This window comes from Verticillium nonalfalfae (genome assembly GCF_003724135.2).
Source record: "Verticillium nonalfalfae strain VnAa140/NRRL 66861 chromosome Unknown scaffold_37, whole genome shotgun sequence".
Lineage (NCBI taxonomy): Eukaryota > Fungi > Ascomycota > Sordariomycetes > Glomerellales > Plectosphaerellaceae > Verticillium > Verticillium nonalfalfae.
In genome coordinates, this window is record NW_021167262.1 from 209,643 (window position 1) to 222,856 (window position 13,214).

At 54.4% G+C, this 13,214-nt stretch overlaps 5 protein-coding genes across 5 annotated transcripts; 2 read left to right on the forward strand and 3 right to left on the reverse strand.

The window, feature by feature from the left end:
- Nucleotides 1-417: 417 nt before the first annotated feature.
- On the reverse strand, nt 418-2,851 carry D7B24_005757 (uncharacterized protein; the record flags this gene model as incomplete). Its single annotated transcript, XM_028639906.1, has 7 exons — nt 418-1,239; nt 1,291-1,443; nt 1,500-1,554; nt 1,622-1,683; nt 1,878-1,981; nt 2,039-2,318; nt 2,375-2,851. The coding sequence occupies 7 exons, from the start codon at nt 2,849-2,851 to the stop codon at nt 418-420; spliced, it is 1,953 nt and encodes a 650-aa protein (XP_028495833.1).
- A 2,295-nt stretch (nt 2,852-5,146) lies between these two features.
- XYL1_5 (NAD(P)H-dependent D-xylose reductase (XR)) lies at nt 5,147-6,627 on the forward strand (the record flags this gene model as incomplete). Its single annotated transcript, XM_028639907.1, has 2 exons — nt 5,147-5,294; nt 5,771-6,627. The coding sequence occupies 2 exons, from the start codon at nt 5,147-5,149 to the stop codon at nt 6,625-6,627; spliced, it is 1,005 nt and encodes a 334-aa protein (XP_028495834.1).
- A 542-nt stretch (nt 6,628-7,169) lies between these two features.
- D7B24_005759 (uncharacterized protein) lies at nt 7,170-8,474 on the reverse strand (the record flags this gene model as incomplete). Its single annotated transcript, XM_028639908.1, has 3 exons — nt 7,170-7,186; nt 7,260-8,138; nt 8,234-8,474. The coding sequence occupies 3 exons, from the start codon at nt 8,472-8,474 to the stop codon at nt 7,170-7,172; spliced, it is 1,137 nt and encodes a 378-aa protein (XP_028495835.1).
- Nucleotides 8,475-9,547: 1,073 nt separating this feature from the next.
- Nucleotides 9,548-10,111, reverse strand: D7B24_005760 (uncharacterized protein; the record flags this gene model as incomplete). The annotated part of the gene is made up of 1 exon (XM_028639909.1): nt 9,548-10,111. The coding sequence occupies one exon, from the start codon at nt 10,109-10,111 to the stop codon at nt 9,548-9,550; it is 564 nt and encodes a 187-aa protein (XP_028495836.1).
- Nucleotides 10,112-10,305: 194 nt separating this feature from the next.
- Nucleotides 10,306-11,080, forward strand: D7B24_005761 (uncharacterized protein; the record flags this gene model as incomplete). The annotated part of the gene is made up of 2 exons (XM_028639910.1): nt 10,306-10,377; nt 10,535-11,080. 2 exons carry the CDS (start codon nt 10,306-10,308, stop codon nt 11,078-11,080), a joined length of 618 nt encoding a protein of 205 aa, XP_028495837.1.
- Between the last annotated feature and the right edge of the window lie 2,134 nt (nt 11,081-13,214).

Genomic DNA, 13,214 nt, shown 5'->3' on the forward strand with positions numbered 1-13,214 from the left:
GATTGATGCTCATGGCTGTTCCGATGTCTATGATATCCTGTTGCCCATCAACATGAGTATGTGGTAGGTGGACGCCTGGGACTTAGCAGCTGTGTGATGAATGCATTCGTAAGCTGCTTCATCCCTGATCGATTCCAAGCACATCTGTTATCGCCCCGTTCAGCATGAACGCAGCACAGTACATTCCCTCCTCGAGAAAGTATTTCAGGCTAATACGTTTGATCGAACGGGTTCTAAGATTGAACTACAAATACAGTTGTCTCACAAATATGGAAACAATGGCAAAAAGAACCCCCCCCCCTCCCCCCAAAAACTTAGTCGCTCCCTTGAAGCACTTTCTGTCCAGGCGGTATCCATTCATAGCCCAACTCCGGAGACAGACTGCTCGTGAGCCCGTCTCTCAACTAGAGTCTTCTGTTATGCAATCGCAGCCCTGCCGGAACTGGCTGCCGCCATTCTGCGTTTCGCTTGCTGTCTGGTCTCGCGCCGTGAGATGCTAGGTGGCCGTTTACGTTTGCCAGCGCGGCGCTGTTCAAGCTGGCTGCGCCCCTGGGGCTCTTCAGTCTCGTTACCGCCGTCGCCCTCCCCTCCCTTGTCCTCGCCGCCAGCCATGTCATCTGCCGTTTTCTTGGCAGCTTCTTTCTCTTTCTTGACGCCCGGAACCTTCTGCAACACCTTGATCAACTCACCAAAGACCGAACCCGCAGGTGCCCTTCGCTTCACAGCCTTGGCGACGCTCAGCGCGTCCCGCAATGTCTGAAGCTCCTTCTGCGTTAACGAGCTCGAGCCACCCGTCTCCGCTTTGGCGCGTGAGGCTCTCTCATTGGAAATCTGGCTGCTGAACCCTGTTCGTGGAAGATCAGAGGCGATAGGATTACCCTCCTCATCCTTGCCATCAGCCTGCGGGGGTGGGCGCCCAAACAGGTCCTGATACCACTGATCTAGCTCGTCGCCGTCAACATTGAATGGTGATCGGAGACGGTCATCAATGACTTCGATGAGCTCAGAGAGGTCAGGGCGGTCAGCCGGGTTGTGGGCCATGCACCGGATAACGAGCTCTCGAAGGACTCCCTCTACGTGGTTGAACCTCTCGTCCTCGAGGGCCCCACCGTACGTGCGGAGACTCTGCCCGTTTGAGCGCATGAAAGTGCTGTCGACCATGACGCCCACGCCGGCTTCCAGTGGCGTTCTGAAGGCTCTCGTACCTGGAGCAACGTGTAGGGTGATGGCCATCCAGAGCTACGACACCTGTCAGTGCTGCGCTGTGCGGCTTTTGGGGGAATCACTTACGATGATGCCAACCTGGAAGACGTTGCTAGCCATGCCGTAGTTGCCGGCGACAGGAGGCTTGAGATCTCCCTGGCCGATGAACCGATTCTTGTTCCCGTTGTTGTTGAAACCCATGAAGTTATTGAACTCGTCCCACTCTTGACAGAATTGCTCCTGCAAAAGTATAAGTATTCTTCCCGATCGTGGCTCAGTGACACTCATGGTCTTACCGGTACAAAGTGACCAGATTTTCCAGTACTCCTTAACTGCCAGAACTTTCTCTCGCTATTGTGAGTCGTGTAAGTGTGCCGTGGCAGGAGAAATGACCAGAAAAGGGACCTAGAAGACTTACGAAAAGGCGTTAGGGTTCTCCTCGAGGAGACTGAAGTCCTGCATGAGGCCGAAATCACCAATCTAGAAACAGTCAGCAAAGAATTCTGGAGAAGAAAACAGCGCAAGACTGACTTTGAACGTAGGCCTGCCTTTATGGCCTCGGCCCATGTGGTTTACGAAGACTAGCGAGACTCAGCGTGCGAACAAGGAAATCGGAGGGCGACAGCAGGCTGACCATTATTAGGATCGAGGTCAAAGTGCGTTCTTTGTCGTACCTCGGGTGCTGGAGATGGAGGCACAGTCTCATCAGTCACCTTGCCAGGCTGATCACTAGCTTCGCCGTGAGGAGCGTACGCCATGCCAATCAGACCCCGCGTCACTACAAAAGAAGGTCAGAACATGATAATACCACCAAAACCAAGAGTGTCAGACATACGACACTCGAGAAGGTGCCACAGCGCCTTGTTTGGCCATGGGCCGAGTTTGGAATTGGGATCGGCAGCATGAGCACTGGTCCTCTGAAGCCAAGTGAGCAGATTCCCCAGCTCTGCATATTCCATCATGACAAAGTTTCGCTTCCAATCCGCTCCGATATTGAGTCTGTCCTTGTACTGTGAAGGTGGTTTGCGGCTGTTTCCCTTTTTGGAGCGACGGAGATTCTTGAAGTACCGCGTGTTACGGTCATACTGCACAATGTGCTTGCAGCCCTCGAAGTCCTAGTTCAATCCATTAATCCCGAGGCTCTCCATGAGGTCAGCTCTGTGATTCTTACTTGCAGAAGACCTTCTTCCTTTTCAACGTCATTGATGTTCCTCCTGTCTACTTTGCAGACGGACTGGTAGGGCTGGCCTCCATTGACGGCCGGCACGTTGACAAGACCCGCGATGCCACGTCCGCTGACACCGAACAGCTTCTCCAGGGTGATGCCCATGCCGACATTGGCGCCCTTCTCCTCATCGCGTTTGCGCTTCCTGTCCCTGACAGCGGCCAGATCAGGCTCCTGTAACGCTTCGACCAGCTGATCTATGGGCCTTCCCTGGCCTGCGAGGAGGGATGGAAACTTGCTGTTGAGCTTTCGTGGCGCCAATGTACCATCTGCGTTCATGGGTCGCGTTGCCTGCCCTCTATATCGAGCAGCATCTCCGCACTCAAGGTTCCGCCGGACCAGACCTGTGGGATCATCCTCGTCAGCGTAGACTGATTCATCCCGCTTGAGGTGGCCTGGGGCTCTGCCATAGTTGGTAGCCATGTTAGATGATGGGAGTATTACTTCGAATTCCAACAGTTTGGTTTTAGCGTTCTGGCGCGACATGGTCGGTGTCATCCCACAGGAGGAAGAGGACGTGCGACCTTTATGTGAGAGTGGGCATCACGAGGAAGAGAATGAGGATGATAGTGAGGACGATAATGAACATTCCTTTGCTGGATGGTAACTCTCATAATGGAAAGAAAAAAAAGGATGTGCGGTTTTGGAACAAAGGTAGGAACAGATTCTTTCTGGGCCATAGGTACAAGACATGACTGCGGCGAGCATGCTACTCCGGATGAGGGGGCCATTATCCTGACGCTGGCCGACCCGCGAGTAGTTGACAAGGCTGTGGTGTGCAATGTAGCTCATCCACCTGGGCGGTTCTTGTGAGCGTTGGAGACAAAGGCCTGTGGAAGGAGACGGTCTGACAAAGGGCTACCCATTCCAAGGCAGGAAGAACCTCGAGGCTTTGACCACTCGCATAGAAAGGGTAGTAGCCGATTGGGCTGAAGCCCTGAGAATGCATCAAGAGGGTGTATGGCTCCAAACAGTTGTTGTGTTGTCGAGTCAAGGTCAGGTGGGCAGGACACACCGAAGCCAGCTTGGCGGGTCCTGCCACAGTCAGAGCACGTTGGTGACATCCGGGAAATCTGCGAGGAAACTGCGAGATGGATTTGGAGCGCATCGGATTAGCCGCGCCAAACAGCATTTAGGCTAAATGGGAAGGACCCCATAACGACTCAACGCTACCTCACCTGCGCCCACTCACCCACTCGCTGGCTCTTTCCCCGCCACTGACCGAAGAGGGTCCCAGCGCTGGAGAGCCCCCATTGCCCCCCAACTTTTGCCATATTCCAGGGCCCACAGCTAGGGAATGGCTAGTGCTGGTTTACCTACAGCCATTTCTCGCCCACTTCACGCCCCGTGTCCCAGGCTGTATAGCCAGGCACCAGGCCGTCGTGCGACGATAATCCGCGAGGCGAGGCAACCCTGTGGGTACCTGAGATCTCCCGGTGACTCTCCGGACGTTGCGGGCTAGCTCGGGTGTCGTAATGACTGGCTGGCCCAGATCCGGAGCGACTTGACAGTTCCGGAAGGGGCTGTCGAGATTACAACTGACTTGACCCATGGCCCGAAGCAACCAAACTGTCTCTTCATGATCGTCGAGGGACTCGTCTTTTATTATCAGAACCTGGCACGGCAGTTCGCCCAAATGAGGGGCGAGGTGAACCCTCCATGGTGTCGCTTCTCCTCAGAGACGTACAACCTGTTTTTTTAAAGGGGCATCCTCCACCGCAGAAGTCCGTCCAGTCAACGATGGCCAAACCCGCCGTCCACGTGCTGGTGCTGTCAAGTGATGTACAAAGGTACACATTTGATCCGACGTGAGAGGGCTGCATCTTGCGTCCCTCATGCCTGGCTGGAAATTAAGCCAATTGCGCCGAGTTCCGGCTCCCAGAACGGTCCGCCCTGGCCGGGATAACAGGGCGGAAGCTACGTTTCAGTCCAGGTGCTTTTGCCAGGGGGGGGAGGTGGTTGCTGTGGTTCTGCGCCAGAGTTCCCTCCTAGTGGACATGTACATGTACACCAGGGACGAGACGGGGCTGCTCAAAAAAAAAAAGAAGGGCAGCCGTCACAAGTTTGGATGTGCCCCCCGACGGGTTAAACGCGCGAATGGGGACTCCCCCTCTTTCCCCGTCCCACATTGGCCCGGCTCTGGCCTTTACCAGTATTAGCCATGCCAATCAGTAACATTGTCGCCTGGCAAAAAGGGACGGGAGGCCACAGACTAGGGACATTCTACACTAGCACATGGACCAGGTGCCGTCATCTCTCCTGCGCGAGCAGCCCGTCTCGCGCATCCCACCATCGTCACCGGGCCTGTCGTGGTGGGCGTGCCCAGCAACGCCCGCGGCGGCAGTGAGGGATGAGGGGCAACCTGGACAAAAGGCAGGCCCGTTGGGTTGGAAGGGGGGGCGTGCGGGCAGGCAAGCGGGCGCGATGGAGGGGAAAGGGGGAAAAAAAGGGAATGATGACTTGCTTCACGCCAGGCTATAGAAGGAGGAAGGCAGGACTTGATTTGAGAAGAGGTCAATTATAAATATCTACTTACTCATCTGCTCCATCCCGTCGACCGTCCGAATCCCTTCCTCCTGATCTTCCTCTTCCTCTCTCCTCATTCTCTCTACCACTTGTGATACCCCCCCTTCTTTCGACAGAAAGACCAACAAACTTCTACAACCAACCACTACCTCTCCTCTCCCTTCGTCTCGCCTTCACAGAAACACCGTCAAAATGGCCAACATTCCCAACGTTAAGCTGAACTCGGGCTTCGACATGCCCCAGGTCGGATTCGGCCTGTGGAAGGTTGACAACGCCATTGCCGCCGACACCGTCTACAATGCTATCAAGGCTGGATACCGTCTTTTCGACGGCGCTGCTGGTACGTCCTTGCGACCCCTCCGCAGCTCCTTGCATGGTGTGGCGAGGGAGAAGGGAACACAAGCACAGCGGAACGTCGTGACGGCGCCCCAGAGAATCCTGCTGTACGCTGCATGGCCAGGCAGAACGTCAATGGCTCGGGTTGGGAGCTCTGGCCGCGACCGTCATGATCCGTCAAAGCTGCATCCCACCTTCCGCGTCGCGACTTTTTCGGTCGAATTTACCCCTCCTTTTACCCCACCATGCACCCCCTACTACCTACGTAGTGCACTGCACCGCTGTACCGCCGCGACCCCCTGTGTCCGTCAGTCTTGGCTGTGACGGTGCCCCCTGTCGCCCCCCCACTTGTACTGCCCCTCGTTACCTTACCTGGTGCCCTTCACAAAGGCTCAACAGCGTCATGCGGGGCGACATCAACAATTGACATTTTTTGGGCTTCACCAATGCTTTTCACCTGGCTCTAAAGTTCACATCAAGTACCGACGAACAAGAAGCTGACATGTCTAGACTACGGCAACGAGGTCGAGGTTGGCCAGGGTGTCGCCCGCGCCATCAAGGACGGTCTCGTCAAGCGTGAGGAGCTCTTCCTCGTCTCTAAGCTCTGGAACACCTTCCACGACGGCGACAAGGTCGAGCCTATCGCCCGCAAGCAGCTTGCCGACCTTGGCATCGACTACTTCGACCTCTATGTCATTCACTTCCCCGTTGCCCTCGCCTGGGTTGACCCCGAGGTCCGCTACCCTCCCGGCTGGCACTTCGATGGCAAGTCGGAGATCCGCACCTCCAACGCCTCCATCGCCGAGACTTGGACCGCCATGGAGTCTCTGGTCGAAAAGGGCATTGCTCGTTCCATCGGCATCTCCAACTTCCAGGGCCAGCTCGTCTACGACCTCCTGCGCACTGCCAAGATCAGGCCCGCCACCCTCCAGATCGAGCACCACCCCTACCTCGTCCAGCGTGACCTCATCCGTCTTGCGCAGAACGAGGGCATCGCCGTGACCGCCTACTCCTCTTTCGGCCCCGCCTCCTTCGCCGAGTTCGACTTCCCTCATGCCAAGAAGCTCGAGCCCCTCCTCAAGCACCAGCTCATCACTTCCCTTGCCGACAAGTACGGCAAGGCTCCCTCTCAGATCCTCCTGCGCTGGTCTACCCAGCGTGGCCTGTCCGTCATCCCCAAGACGAACCGCGCCGAGATCCTCGCCCAGAACCTCGACGTCACCGGCTTCGACATCTCTGAGGAGGACATTGAAAAGATCTCCGCCCTCGATATCAACACCCGCTTCAACCAGCCCGCCAACTACTTCCCCACCGAGAAGCTCTGGATCTTCGCCTAAATGCCATGTCCAGTCACGTATCCACACCAACCCACTCCTCTCCGATTATACTCACTCCTACCCACTTAACGACTTACATCCTTTTACCCGCCTATGGGAACCGGTCCAATGAGGCCCTGCCGGCTGAGCCGGGCCTCCGGTTCTGTTGCTCACGGGACTGCCGGAGGCGGTCATCTCTTGCAAAAAGAACGCAGAAACGGAGGGGCATAGAAATTCCGCTGCGCTGTTGCTGGTTGTATCTAGAGAGGCATGACTGTGATCTGCCGACATCGAATACAAGGTCTTTTGAAACTTTAAACATGGTTCATCGGAGCTAGCTCCTCCGTCCTGCATATCCCTTCCTACATTCCCATGCATGTGATCATGACGTGGTATTCGCCAACGTTGCAACGGGACACACTTGCAGTAACCCCGGTCGGGAAGCCGGCTCTCTACGAACTATGCCCATTTATTCCACCTTCCTGAACGCCTTGCCCAATGCTCGTGGTATCGTTTCCATTACTTTCTTGTACGTCAACTCATATTTTTCTTTTTTTAATGCATCACGTCTTGACAAAAGCTGCAAAGGCAGGTAGGTCAGTTACACCATCTTGCACGGCGGGGATGGGTGTCTCGGGCAGGGCTGAACTCACTGGCATCTATCTGCGATAATTGCGGCAGCGCCAGGCGGACCTTGTTCCTGTACACGGCGGGGCCTCTTAGCTGGAGCGGGTTGCCCTCAAAGTAGACGGTCGTCAGCGCCGCCTTGTCGCGCAGTTCGCGCTCTACCTCGTTAAAGTCGGCAATCTGGTTGTAGCTGGCCCAGAACTCCTCGAGGGCGGCCAGTGGCGCGAGGCCCTGGACCGAGGCGACGGCGTTGTTGGAGATGTCGAGCACGCGGAGGGCCTTGTTGGCGGCGAGGCCGTCGAGGGAGGTCAGGGCGTTGTGGGAGATGTAGAGCTCCTCGAGGCCCGGGACGTCCGCGAGAGGGCTCAGGTCGCGGATGCGGTTCGACTGAATGCTCAGGAGGCGGAGCTTGGTCAGGGCGGCGAGGCCGTCGAGGGCGGTGATCTTGTTCTTGGCGACCCAGAGCTCCTCCAGGTTCTGCAGCGCGTCGAGGTTCTCGAGGGTGCGGATGCGGTTGGAGCCGAGCTCGAGGCTCGTCAGGCCCGTCAGGGTGTCGAGCCCCTCGATCTTGCTGATCTTGTTGGCGACGAAGAAGACCTCCTTGAGCTTGGTCAGGTGGCTGATGTTCTTGATGTGCTTGATCTTGTTGAAACTGAGGTCGAGGCTCGTCAGGTGCGTGAGCTCGTCGAGGCCGCGGATGTGGCTGATGAGGTTGTCGTAGAGGTCGAGGTCCTGCAGCGTCGGGGCGAGCGCCGCGAGGCCGTCGATGCTCTGGATGCTGTTCTGGCGCAGGCAGAGGCGTATCACCTTTTGAAAGCGCTCGAGGCGGAGAGCGGGGATGGAGCCCACGCGCGAGTGAGACACGATGATTTCGTCAATATCCGGGTCCTCTCCGTCTAGGAGATCTGGAGAGGCGGGAAAGCCCGTGTCAGCAATGTGCCGCCATTCTCAGTTTGTCACGGTCCCCGGGCACACGGGAGGAGGGGGGTTCGTTATGTACCTTCGTCTGCGGGTAGCTCCTCGCCAGGCAAAACATTCTCATCGTCAGACTCGGGCTCTGATTCGAGAATCTCCGGGTTCGCGAGCGTGGCGGTGCGCTCGACACGCAGCTTGCCGTCCCAGCCCTTGCTGTTCCTGATGCCGGGACTTGGCTGATCTTCGGCCTTGGGTGATGTGGTGCCTTCGTCAGGGAGCGCAATGTGTGGTGAGGCTGGCCTCTCGGTTTCCTCGGAGCCTGCCATGGCACTGAAAGGCGGGGTTGACGGCGGCGAGGGGTTGCTGAGGGTTTGAACGGTAAGGAGTCGATGTTTTCGCTCGCGTTGGTACGGGATGCAAATGAAGTATGTTGAAAGCGTAGACCTGGCAATTTGCAACCACGGGCAAGTGAAAACGGGTAACGGGGTGGACGGACGGGTGATGTTATTTGTTTTGAGTAAGGTAGAGGAGAAAGGCGACGGTCGATGGATTGATCAGGTAATCCGGTACCAGAAGTGGCATGTGTGTCTGGCGGGGCACGCTCTACGTGGTAGGCCCAATGGCTGGGCCCTCTGTGATGACGGCTTTTCTATCCAGCGCATTCCAGGCCTTGCTTAGCGTGCCCCCAGCACATCAACTCCAGCCTATTCCTTCGTCACGACCGCTCTCTCTGTTCATCGTGATGGCATAGTCCACACTAAATACGAGGCCGAATTCTACCATTGAGACAGGTTTGATGAGTTTTTGGCCGCCGCGGAACAAACAGAGAAAAACCTAAGGCCAATGTACGACCACAGCCGCTGTCAAGCCTGATGCCCAGCTCGTGGGAAACTGGCACAATGTGGTTCAAGATATGCTGCCGCTCACTCTGATAAGGTCAATTCTCTATACCATCTGATGTAGTGCTCAATAAATACCATAACGGGAGCACCGAGCCGGTACTGTCTCTTACGAAGCAAAGTTAGATGAAGGCTTCCTTAGACCATGCTCAAGCCCCAGGTCTCTACATATGAAGATGCACGGGCTAACGCAGAACCCGGCATCCCGACTGAAAAGAGAAACCGATAGGCGCGAGATTCGAAAGCCAGTCTGGGTCCGTTGCTTCAAGCTCTCCTCGGTCTCAGTGTGAGCTCAACATGCCCTGTATAAAGGTACAGCAATGAGTGGGCGCGGTTTTATCAGGTACAACAGTCACGATAGCACAGAAAAGGATGTCAACATCAACCCAGCGAGACGGAGAGCTCCGGATGGGGAGTCAATTGCTTTTAGGACGACAGATGCTTGATTATGATTTGAGGCCTGGGTTGCGCTTCTGAACCATTGCAAAATTGGAGGACCTTCATACCAACGACTTCTCAGATATCCTGTAGTCGGCAGGGCCTGAGAGCAACGGGGCCAGAGCTGGGTAATCCTTGTCGAACTGTCCCACCTTTACCAGTTGATAGCCCAATTTAGAGTACCAAGCGTTCATTCTTGTTTTGAAAGGGTGCTCCCAAGTCGTCGGCACGAGAAGCTCAAGCTGCATAACTTCGCATCCTTGGGCTCGGCTGTGTTCTTCGACGAACTGGATGAGCTTTCTCCCTAAGCCTGAACCTTGGTAGGCCGCCCCTAACGCCAACATGCCGAATGCACTCCGTGTTGGTGACATGGCCTTCAACGACACACAACCTACAGGTTCACCTGTTGGATCCCGAGTGGCAGTCACGAGTTGGCCGGTGCGGATGAGACCTGCAACCTCAGTTGGGGTTGTTCGTTGGTAGCCCGTGACGAACATTTCGCTTTCGGTCTCGGCATATGCCTTGTTGACAACGTCAACAAGGCCGTTGACGAAGTCGAGTCGTTCAGCATCCGACGCTGGAGGGAAGCCGATAATGACCGGGTCATTTTGCTGTGCGGAGCCCATTTTGCGGGGTAAGGTGAGAGATGTTATTGAGAACCTGATTGTTTGATGAGTGGGGTTTGTTTGAGAGAGTTTTCCGCATCAGGTCTCTTGACAGAAGATGAAGACACGTACGAGCATTGTGTTCGGCTCAAGTCCTTCCAGCAATGGTGGTGGTTAGTCTATACTCAAATGGTGGAAGTCGACAGCAGCGACACATGCACTTTAGTGGGGCACCCAGGTTAGGATTGGAGCTCGACTCCCAGCGTGTTCTATTGAATGAAACCATCGTAAGCTCACAACAATGTTGCTCGCACCGCTCACTCGAAACGTTGAATACCGAGACCTTCTATCTACGATGTCGTTCTTCTGAATGACTGCCCTTCCGAGCGAATCCTTCACACCACGGACCTCCGTCGAACGACCCGGACCAATGTCGGACAACAGCGCAAACAGCATCGAGGGGAAACAATGGCAAGGATGGCACTGAAGGCGGTGCGCGCCTCTGTTTGCCATTCGAATACTTCTAGAGTCTCAAGCTGCGCAGGCTTCTCCTCGCTGCGATGCACCACGCCTCGCGTTGTTCTATCACCAGCGCGCTTCACCATCTTGCCCCAGACTGCCAAACGACACCTGCAATCACAAGTCTTCTGGCTCCCGCCACTCATGTTCGTCGGGCTTTTGGGCTCGCTCTGGATATGGAAATGCATGATGATGGTGGTGTTCCAGAACAAGATCATATACATGCCGGGTCTGCCGCCGAACGCACGTCGCGAGCGCATTGAGGACTACGCCCGACAATGTGGAGGCATATCATGGCAGGCGCGTAGGATACGAGCTGCCGATGGCACGGATCTGGCCGTTTGCATGACGAGTGTAGAGTGCGATGGCTCAAAAGCTGGCGCATCGTCACTTGCTGCTGGGCGCGGCCTTGCAACTCCGGTTTACATTCTCTACTTTCAGGGTTTGTCCCATTCCATCCGTAACGGCTAGCAAGTGCTGACCTACCGCAGGGAATGCGTCATCTCTACCACCTAGGCTGCAGGATCTGTCCTGGGTCTTGAGGGCACTGCAAGGCTCGAGCCAGCCGGCACACTATACAATGGTGTGTTTGAGTTACAGAGGATACTGGACATCGCGTGGGCGCCCGTCCGAGAAAGGCATCAACCTTGACGCACAAGCCGCGCTTCGATTTGTCGGCCAGATCCATGCAGAGGCTTATGGAGAGGATGGTCCAAAGCCACTCATCGTCTTCTGGGGTCAGAGCATCGGGTCTGGAGTCGCGACGAACCTTGCTGCTTGGGAGGAGTGTTCACAGTCTCTAAAACCCGGCGCCCTTGTCCTCGAGACGCCTTTCACATCCATAAGGGCAATGCTGTTGGCGCTATATCCTCCTAAATGGGTCCCTTATCGCTATCTTTGGCCTTTCCTTCGCAACCATCTGGATTCCTTGAAGAACTTTGAGATGATAGCTGCGCGTCGGGGCGATACGACAGGTGAACCATACATAACACTGGTAGAGGGGGGTAGGGACGAGCTGGTCCCAGCGGAGCATGGAGCTCAGTTGCAACAACGGTGTATCGAACTCGGATTGCTGGTAGAGAAGAAGACGGTACAAGGCGCCTTTCACAACGATGTCATGTTCCGTGCCGAGGGCCGGAAGGCCGTGGCAGAGGCCATTGAGAGAGCGGTTGTGGCTCGAGCGCAAGTGCGAGACGAGGCCTGAATGCACAGTCACTTGCCACACACAGGAGGATCATGGAAATCGAGGTATCACAAATGGGCTTGTGAAGAACGTCACATTGTCCCGCTGTGTACTGCAGGATCGGGCATCATCAGCCATTGACCAGTCATGTTGCTGTACTGGCCCAGGGCGACCCAGCATCACGAACAGGCAATGCATTTGCATTAGTTCTTGACGCCCCACCCCTGAGTGGCGGACTCCTGTTGACCCCCCTAGGTTTCCAAGGTGGGTCGTTAGAGTGCTTTCTCCATCGCCGGGGAAGCGTTCACAATCGAAGTGCATGGCACCGTACAACATGAACTGCCGAGACTTGTCGCACGCTCACCTGGTCAATCGAAGCTCGGGAAGGTCCAATTGACTCATTCACAGTGAACAATGTATTCACGCTGGTATCCTGGGGGTTCCGAAGCCTGTGGCAAGTCCCATATATGTTTGCTTCTTCTCATCAACTTTTTTCTTGTTCACGGTTGATGGTGGGAGCTTGGACACTTTACGTCGCTGCTCTTATGGGGGTTTCATTTCGGCCACCACACTAGGAACTTCCCCTCAGGCAGTGACTTCTAGGCGAGGAAGGCTATTTACTCGGCCCTTATAGGCTATTCACTCTATTAGATAAGGGTAAAACTATACTAGATAGGGGGTAAGCTATAGATATAGCTCTACTACTAAAATTAGCTATAGTAACTATATACCTATCCTCGTCTCTTATACCTTCGAGTCTCGAGGGAATCTCTTAATGAATTCCGAGCTAAAGGCTAGCTATAACTAGCTAATAAAGTAACGTAAGGTAACCCCCTAAGGTTCTATAATTACCCTATCTATCCCTTAGATTATTAATAGCTTTAAATATAATAATACTACTTAATACGCTTATTCTAAGCCCCTTAGATATCGCTAACGCTTTATTTTATCGTTAAATAAAGCCTCTACGATACCTCTTTTACTAATAGACTTACTAACCGTTACTAAGGCTATTACCGACTCCCCTATTATCTCCTTTACTATAAATATATATAAAGAGCTACTTAAAATCGTTTACGACTACTATACCTCCTAAGGATACGGATTAACTATAAAACGGATCCGGAAGAGGGTTAATAGCGCTAGGAACGGCCCGATAACGTAGATAAAGCTCCTCTACGATTAAGGGAAAAGTAAACCCTCTCTATTAAAGGGTCTCTATAGGGAGTAAGGGCTTTATAACCCTTCTAGTAGCTAAAGTAAAAGCTAAACTATATCGATATATATATCATTAGAAAGAGAAAAAGCGGGGCTATAGAATAGTATACTTTTTATAACATTCTATAGAGCTATCCTATAGTAATAAGCCGTTAACTTCTCTTATCTATTACTAGCTTAGCTTTTAAGCTAGATAAAAACCGA